Raw genomic sequence first — 9,466 nt, 5'->3', positions numbered from 1 at the left:
AAAAAAAAAAAAACATGCCTCTTGTCTTCCCATAAAACAGCAATACTTCTATAATTTAGGGCTGTGACATTATGCTTTTGGCATAAAGCATATTCTTTTAGCATATTTCATTTTAAAGAATATGCTTTTCATAGGCCATTTTAAAAGAATATGCTTTTTATAAAAAAAATATGTTTTTTATGTAAACTCTATTCTTTTTACTAAAAATCTATGCTTTTATACGCCAGATGAGTAAATTCAGTGTGTTTTGTTCACAAAATAATTCAAGGATGCGGCTATAATAGAAATATAGAATACCACTACTACACTATTTTATTTACGCCTTAAAACTGCATGATAAAACGAGGGAAGAGGGAAGATAAACGAGGAGGGGGAGGAAGGGAGGGAAATATGGAGAGGGGGTAGGAAGAGGAGGAGGGTACGAACAAGGGGATGAACTATGTGGTTGGAGCTTGATTACGTCACAGGTATTATGTCACCAATTTATGTTCGTTTCTTTGGGAGAGACGTTTAACTTTCTCCTTTTTATAGGGAGAAGTGGCATTATTATGTACTGTTGATGATTCACAACACATTGGGATATTACGGGAGGGTGTGAAATACCCTGTGGCAAAGTTTCATAATGATATGAGAGTTTGTTGCAGTTATTTCAGAAAAACATGTCCTCAAGCTCTCTGAAACGCTTTTTAGCTAAGTGTTGTCGTTTCAGCACACTAACTCTCACCACATAAGAACAGAATGCCGAAGGTGGAGAGACCGCAACTGCGCACAAGATTGCTCACGGAGTACGGAGATTTTACAGAAATTGATGGAGAACTGCAATGCAAATTTTGTGCTACAAAGGTCAGTGAAGTCTATGGGTTAAAATGTTTATATGTTTTAATCCATGATATAGCTTTTTTTTGCAAAATATTTTCGCACAATATTTCAAATACGAATATACCATGGGCATTGAAAAATGTTCTCATTTATTTAGGTTCCCAATTTGAAGAAATCTTTAATCGTGCAACATCTGAAGACTAAAAGACACAGAGAGAATAAACAAAGATCGCAGCAAGACGAGGCAGTACAGGAAGAAGGCTTAGAAGATGAAGAAACTGTTGAACAGCAACTTCCACCTGCGCAAAAGAATTTTAATAGAGATCTCTGCAAAGCTTTAATATCTTCTAACATACCTTTAAATAAGGTAAATTCAACACCGTTCTCATCCTTTCTTCTCAAATATACTGCATACACTGTTCCAGACCAGAGTACTCTTAGGAAATACCATGTGCAAGATCTGTATAAGGAAACTTTGAGTGATCTTCGACATAAAGTCGATGCAAAAAAACTGTGGGTGTCGTTAGACGAAACGTCAGACGTGGAGCAGAGGTATGTTGCGTGCTTTGTGTTTGGGATACTGGGAGAAGAGGAGGAACGGCTTAAATGTTATTTAGGCAACGTAGCTGAGCTGAAATCTGTAAATCACTCGACCATAGCAGCCTTCTTCAATGATTCTCTACATGTACTGTGGCCTCAACAAATTCTTTATGAAAACGTGTTAATTGCTACAACAGATGCAGCACCATATATGTGCAAGGCTATGCGGGGATTGCAAGTTATGTATCCAAAAATGATACATGTAACATGTCTCGCTCATGGTTTACATCGGGTTGCAGAAATGGTCAGATCTAACTACCCTGAGGTTAATCGTTTGATATCTGCAGCCAAAAGTGTGTTTCTTAAAGCACCACGACGAATAGAGAAATTTAAGGAACTTTCACCTGGCGTCTCCCTCCCACCTTCGCCTGTTGTTACCAGATGGGGCACTTGGTTGGAAGCAGCGCAGTATTATTCAAATCATCTGGAAGAGGTCAATAAGGCAATTATGAGTTTTGACGAAACTGAGGCCCAGAGCATTGCTGAGTGTAGAGAGCTCCTAAATAATGTTGAAGTGAAAGTAAGCTTGGCGTTCATTGCTAACCAATTTTCTGTATTAGCCTCTACAATTGAAAAGCTTGAAACACGAGGCTATCTTTGAAATCAGCTGTTGGTTACATCACGGAGGTTAAAGAGAAGCTTGAAAACATGTATGATACAACCTATTTTGATAAGTTCACGTCAGTATTGGCTAAGAATAAAGGATTTGCAACTGTTAAAAAAATTAGCTCTCTCTTATCTGGGAAATTGAAGAAAACAAATGACGATTACATCAACCAATACTCCAGCTTTGAATTAACTGCATTTCAATTTGCTCCTGTCGTTACCTGTGATGTGGAAAGAATGTTTTCTGTCTACAAAACTGTTTTAGCCGACAATAGACGTAGTTTTCATTTTGAAAATTTGAAACATCACTTAATCATCAAATGTAATGAACCCTAATTATGTCCTGTTGGTAATGTTTTGTCACTAATGAATCCTAAGTTTTTGGGTGTTGGTTACTACAGTATTGTTTAGTGTTTTTGTTACTAAAGCTTATTTAGTGTTCTTGTTACTACAGCCTATTGTTTTTTGTTCTTGTTACTACAGGCTACATAGTTATTATTTGTTCTTGTTACTACAGCCTATTGCTTGTTGTTTTTGTTACTACAGTCTACATATTTTTTTTTTTTATGTAGAAACCTTTTTTTACATATTTGAATACATAAAAAATCATATTACTCAATACTCAATCTTGACTATTTTCTGCCCTTTATTTTAAAAAATCGTGACATCGATGACACAATGTGTAATAAGTTCCCCCTTACGCAAAGTGAGCAACTGATCATGGAAAAAGAAAATATCCATATAACATAAACATATATTAGAGCATAAAAAGCATATTGTCAAGCATAAAAAACTTATTTATGAGCATAAAAAGCATATTGTCAAGCATAAAAAACTTATTTATGAGCATAAAAAGCATATTGTCAAGCATAAAAAACTTATTTATGAGCATAAAAAGCATATTTTAAAGCATAAAAAGCATATTTTAAAGCATAAAAAGCATATTTTAAAGCATAAAAAGCATTTTTTAAAAAGCATAAAAAGCATTTCTGTAAAAGCATAATGTCACAGCCCTAGTCATAATTAGGGCTGTGACATTATGCTTTTGGCATAAAGCATATTCTTTTAGCATATTTCATTTTAAAGAATATGCTTTTCATAGGCCATTTTAAAAGAATATGCTTTTTATAAAAAAAATATGTTTTTTATGTAAACTCTATTCTTTTTACTAAAAATCTATGCTTTTATACGCCAGATGAGTAAATTCAGTGTGTTTTGTTCACAAAATCATTCAAGGATGCGGCTATAATAGAAATATAGAATACCACTACTACACTATTTTATTTACGCCTTAAAACTGCATGATAAAACGAGGGAAGAGGGAAGATAAACGAGGAGGGGGAGGAAGGGAGGGAAATATGGAGAGGGGGTAGGAAGAGGAGGAGGGTACGAACAAGGGGATGACCTAAGTGGTTGGAGCTTGATTACGTCACAGGTATTATGTCACCAATCTATGTTCGTTTCTTTGGGAGAGACGTTTAACTTTCTCCTTTTTATAGGGAGAAGTGGCATTATTATGTACTGTTGATGATTCACAACACATTGGGATATTACGGGAGGGTGTGAAATACCCTGTGGCAAAGTTTCATAATGATATGAGAGTTTGTTGCAGTTATTTCAGAAAAACATGTCCTCAAGCTCTCTGAAACGCTTATTAGCTAAGTGTTGTCGTTTCAGCACACTAACTCTCACCACATAAGAACAGAATGCCGAAGGTGGAGAGACCGCAACTGCGCACAAGATTGCTCACGGAGTACGGAGATTTTACAGAAATTGATGGAGAACTGCAATGCAAATTTTGTGCTACAAAGGTCAGTGAAGTCTATGGGTTAAAATGTTTATATGTTTTAATCCATGATATAGCTTTTTTTTTTTGCAAAATATTTTCGCACAATATTTCAAATACGAATATACCATGGGCATTGAAAAATGTTCTCATTTATTTAGGTTCCCAATTTGAAGAAATCTTTAATCGTGCAACATCTGAAGACTAAAAGACACAGAGAGAATAAACAAAGATCGCAGCAAGACGAGGCAGTACAGGAAGAAGGCTTAGAAGATGAAGAAACTGTTGAACAGCAACTTCCACCTGCGCAAAAGAATTTTAATAGAGATCTCTGCAAAGCTTTAATATCTTCTAACATACCTTTAAATAAGGTAAATTCAACACCGTTCTCATCCTTTCTTCTCAAATATACTGCATACACTGTTCCAGACCAGAGTACTCTTAGGAAATACCATGTGCAAGATCTGTATAAGGAAACTTTGAGTGATCTTCGACATAAAGTCGATGCAAAAAAACTGTGGGTGTCGTTAGACGAAACGTCAGACGTGGAGCAGAGGTATGTTGCGTGCTTTGTGTTTGGGATACTGGGAGAAGAGGAGGAACGGCTTAAATGTTATTTAGGCAACGTAGCTGAGCTGAAATCTGTAAATCACTCGACCATAGCAGCCTTCTTCAATGATTCTCTACATGTACTGTGGCCTCAACAAATTCTTTATGAAAACGTGTTAATTGCTACAACAGATGCAGCACCATATATGTGCAAGGCTATGCGGGGATTGCAAGTTATGTATCCAAAAATGATACATGTAACATGTCTCGCTCATGGTTTACATCGGGTTGCAGAAATGGTCAGATCTAACTACCCTGAGGTTAATCGTTTGATATCTGCAGCCAAAAGTGTGTTTCTTAAAGCACCACGACGAATAGAGAAATTTAAGGAACTTTCACCTGGCGTCTCCCTCCCACCTTCGCCTGTTGTTACCAGATGGGGCACTTGGTTGGAAGCAGCGCAGTATTATTCAAATCATCTGGAAGAGGTCAATAAGGCAATTATAGTTTTGACGAAACTGAGGCCCAGAGCATTGCTGAGTGTAGAGAGCTCCTAAATAATGTTGAAGTGAAAGTAAGCTTGGCGTTCATTGCTAACCAATTTTCTGTATTAGCCTCTACAATTGAAAAGCTTGAAACACGAGGGCTATCTTTGAAATCAGCTGTTGGTTACATCACGGAGGTTAAAGAGAAGCTTGAAAACATGTATGATACAACCTATTTTGATAAGTTCACGTCAGTATTGGCTAAGAATAAAGGATTTGCAACTGTTAAAAAAATTAGCTCTCTCTTATCTGGGAAATTGAAGAAAACAAATGACGATTACATCAACCAATACTCCAGCTTTGAATTAACTGCATTTCAATTTGCTCCTGTCGTTACCTGTGATGTGGAAAGAATGTTTTCTGTCTACAAAACTGTTTTAGCCGACAATAGACGTAGTTTTCATTTTGAAAATTTGAAACATCACTTAATCATCAAATGTAATGAACCCTAATTATGTCCTGTTGGTAATGTTTTGTCACTAATGAATCCTAAGTTTTTGGGTGTTGGTTACTACAGTATTGTTTAGTGTTTTTGTTACTAAAGCTTATTTAGTGTTCTTGTTACTACAGCCTATTGTTTTCTGTTCTTGTTACTACAGGCTACATAGTTATTATTTGTTCTTGTTACTACAGCCTATTGCTTGTTGTTTTTGTTACTACAGTCTACATATTTTTTTTTTTTATGTAGAAACCTTTTTTTACATATTTGAATACATAAAAAATCATATTACTCAATACTCAATCTTGACTATTTTCTGCCCTTTATTTTAAAAAATCGTGACATCGATGACACAATGTGTAATAAGTTCCCCCTTACGCAAAGTGAGCAACTGATCATGGAAAAAGAAAATATCCATATAACATAAACATATATTAGAGCATAAAAAGCATATTGTCAAGCATAAAAAACTTATTTATGAGCATAAAAAGCATATTGTCAAGCATAAAAAACTTATTTATGAGCATAAAAAGCATATTGTCAAGCATAAAAAACTTATTTATGAGCATAAAAAACTTATTTATGAGCATAAAAAGCATATTTTAAAGCATAAAAAGCATATTTTAAAGCATAAAAAGCATATTTTAAAGTATAAAAAGCATTTTTTAAAAAGCATAAAAAGCATTTCTGTAAAAGCATAATGTCACAGCCCTATTAGGGCTGTGACATTATGCTTTTGGCATAAAGCATATTCTTTTAGCATATTTCATTTTAAAGAATATGCTTTTCATAGGCCATTTTAAAAGAATATGCTTTTTATAAAAAAAATATGTTTTTTATGTAAACTCTATTCTTTTTACTAAAAATCTATGCTTTTATACGCCAGATGAGTAAATTCAGTGTGTTTTGTTCACAAAATAATTCAAGGATGCGGCTATAATAGAAATATAGAATACCACTACTACACTATTTTATTTACGCCTTAAAACTGCATGATAAAACGAGGGAAGAGGGAAGATAAACGAGGAGGGGGAGGAAGGGAGGGAAATATGGAGAGGGGGTAGGAAGAGGAGGAGGGTACGAACAAGGGGATGAACTATGTGGTTGGAGCTTGATTACGTCACAGGTATTATGTCACCAATTTATGTTCGTTTCTTTGGGAGAGACGTTTAACTTTCTCCTTTTTATAGGGAGAAGTGGCATTATTATGTACTGTTGATGATTCACAACACATTGGGATATTACGGGAGGGTGTGAAATACCCTGTGGCAAAGTTTCATAATGATATGAGAGTTTGTTGCAGTTATTTCAGAAAAACATGTCCTCAAGCTCTCTGAAACGCTTATTAGCTAAGTGTTGTCGTTTCAGCACACTAACTCTCACCACATAAGAACAGAATGCCGAAGGTGGAGAGACCGCAACTGCGCACAAGATTGCTCACGGAGTACGGAGATTTTACAGAAATTGATGGAGAACTGCAATGCAAATTTTGTGCTACAAAGGTCAGTGAAGTCTATGGGTTAAAATGTTTATATGTTTTAATCCATGATATAGCTTTTTTTTGCAAAATATTTTCGCACAATATTTCAAATACGAATATACCATGGGCATTGAAAAATGTTCTCATTTATTTAGGTTCCCAATTTGAAGAAATCTTTAATCGTGCAACATCTGAAGACTAAAAGACACAGAGAGAATAAACAAAGATCGCAGCAAGACGAGGCAGTACAGGAAGAAGGCTTAGAAGATGAAGAAACTGTTGAACAGCAACTTCCACCTGCGCAAAAGAATTTTAATAGAGATCTCTGCAAAGCTTTAATATCTTCTAACATACCTTTAAATAAGGTAAATTCAACACCGTTCTCATCCTTTCTTCTCAAATATACTGCATACACTGTTCCAGACCAGAGTACTCTTAGGAAATACCATGTGCAAGATCTGTATAAGGAAACTTTGAGTGATCTTCGACATAAAGTCGATGCAAAAAAACTGTGGGTGTCGTTAGACGAAACGTCAGACGTGGAGCAGAGGTATGTTGCGTGCTTTGTGTTTGGGATACTGGGAGAAGAGGAGGAACGGCTTAAATGTTATTTAGGCAACGTAGCTGAGCTGAAATCTGTAAATCACTCGACCATAGCAGCCTTCTTCAATGATTCTCTACATGTACTGTGGCCTCAACAAATTCTTTATGAAAACGTGTTAATTGCTACAACAGATGCAGCACCATATATGTGCAAGGCTATGCGGGGATTGCAAGTTATGTATCCAAAAATGATACATGTAACATGTCTCGCTCATGGTTTACATCGGGTTGCAGAAATGGTCAGATCTAACTACCCTGAGGTTAATCGTTTGATATCTGCAGCCAAAAGTGTGTTTCTTAAAGCACCACGACGAATAGAGAAATTTAAGGAACTTTCACCTGGCGTCTCCCTCCCACCTTCGCCTGTTGTTACCAGATGGGGCACTTGGTTGGAAGCAGCGCAGTATTATTCAAATCATCTGGAAGAGGTCAATAAGGCAATTATGAGTTTTGACGAAACTGAGGCCCAGAGCATTGCTGAGTGTAGAGAGCTCCTAAATAATGTTGAAGTGAAAGTAAGCTTGGCGTTCATTGCTAACCAATTTTCTGTATTAGCCTCTACAATTGAAAAGCTTGAAACACGAGGGCTATCTTTGAAATCAGCTGTTGGTTACATCACGGAGGTTAAAGAGAAGCTTGAAAACATGTATGATACAACCTATTTTGATAAGTTCACGTCAGTATTGGCTAAGAATAAAGGATTTGCAACTGTTAAAAAAATTAGCTCTCTCTTATCTGGGAAATTGAAGAAAACAAATGACGATTACATCAACCAATACTCCAGCTTTGAATTAACTGCATTTCAATTTGCTCCTGTCGTTACCTGTGATGTGGAAAGAATGTTTTCTGTCTACAAAACTGTTTTAGCCGACAATAGACGTAGTTTTCATTTTGAAAATTTGAAACATCACTTAATCATCAAATGTAATGAACCCTAATTATGTCCTGTTGGTAATGTTTTGTCACTAATGAATCCTAAGTTTTTGGGTGTTGGTTACTACAGTATTGTTTAGTGTTTTTGTTACTAAAGCTTATTTAGTGTTCTTGTTACTACAGCCTATTGTTTTTTGTTCTTGTTACTACAGGCTACATAGTTATTATTTGTTCTTGTTACTACAGCCTATTGTTTGTTGTTTTTGTTACTACAGTCTACATATTTTTTTTTTTATGTAGAAACCTTTTTTTACATATTTGAATACATAAAAAATCATATTACTCAATACTCAATCTTGACTATTTTCTGCCCTTTATTTTAAAAAATCGTGACATCGATGACACAATGTGTAATAAGTTCCCCCTTACGCAAAGTGAGCAACTGATCATGGAAAAAGAAAATATCCATATAACATAAACATATATTAGAGCATAAAAAGCATATTGTCAAGCATAAAAAACTTATTTATGAGCATAAAAAGCATATTGTCAAGCATAAAAAACTTATTTATGAGCATAAAAAGCATATTGTCAAGCATAAAAAACTTATTTATGAGCATAAAAAGCATATTTTAAAGCATAAAAAGCATATTTTAAAGCATAAAAAGCATTTTTTAAAAAGCATAAAAAGCATTTCTGTAAAAGCATAATGTCACAGCCCTATCTATCATACTGAGTATAAAGAAAATAGTGAGCTGATATGGACCCTTTACTACAATTTTAGTCAACTTCAGGATATATAGAGCCTGCAATATGCACATATAAGTCTCAATAAAACACACAAAAATGGCTCTAGTTCTACAATGAAAGGCTGGGTGAAAGCGGGAAAAGTCAAGGTATGATGTATAAAGCTGCCTCACTCTGAAATAAAACCCATCCTGGAGACTGGGTAAGCAAATCTATCCCCCGTCCGCAAAGGGTTAAGATTTGATTTATCATCTTAATATTTCCCTAATTTGGGGCAAAGTTCATTCCAATGGAATGATTACATGGAGCCTTATTAAATCTTCCCATGTTTGATTTGGAAAATTCTACCCAGCAAGGTCAAGGTCTAAAGGAAGAGAATCATCTGTTTCCCGAGTGAGTGATAGTGGGAGTAATTTAGT

At 35.4% G+C, this 9,466-nt stretch overlaps 1 protein-coding gene and 2 pseudogenes across 3 annotated transcripts; all 3 read left to right on the top strand.

Annotated features, from left to right (window-relative positions):
* The first annotated feature begins 704 nt into the window (after positions 1–704).
* On the top strand, positions 705–3,296 carry LOC122267451 (uncharacterized; annotated as a pseudogene). Its single transcript, XR_015191066.1, has 2 exons — positions 705–843; positions 977–3,296. The product of XR_015191066.1 is annotated as an uncharacterized LOC122267451 (transcript).
* A 186-nt stretch (positions 3,297–3,482) lies between these two features.
* Positions 3,483–5,480, top strand: LOC147471851 (uncharacterized; annotated as a pseudogene).
* A 560-nt stretch (positions 5,481–6,040) lies between these two features.
* Positions 6,041–8,654, top strand: LOC147471850 (uncharacterized). Of its 2 annotated transcripts, XM_086537315.1 has the most exons (3): positions 6,043–6,846; positions 6,980–7,507; positions 8,513–8,654. In XM_086537315.1, exons 1-3 carry the CDS (start codon positions 6,742–6,744, stop codon positions 8,519–8,521), a joined length of 642 nt encoding a protein of 213 aa, XP_086393441.1. In that variant the 5' UTR covers positions 6,043–6,741; the 3' UTR covers positions 8,522–8,654. The 2 variants fall into 2 exon arrangements, with proteins under 2 accessions (XP_086393440.1, XP_086393441.1); XM_086537314.1 differs by having other exon boundaries at positions 6,041–6,846; positions 6,980–8,654.
* Positions 8,655–9,466: the final 812 nt, after the last annotated feature.

The sequence above is a fragment of the Penaeus japonicus genome, unplaced genomic scaffold (genome assembly GCF_977035675.1).
Source record: "Penaeus japonicus unplaced genomic scaffold, GWHDUDI00000001_assembly GWHDUDI00000005, whole genome shotgun sequence".
Taxonomy (NCBI): Eukaryota; Metazoa; Arthropoda; class Malacostraca; order Decapoda; family Penaeidae; genus Penaeus; species Penaeus japonicus.
Note: the sequence above shows the minus strand (reverse complement) of the source record. Positions and strands in the feature narration are given on the sequence as shown.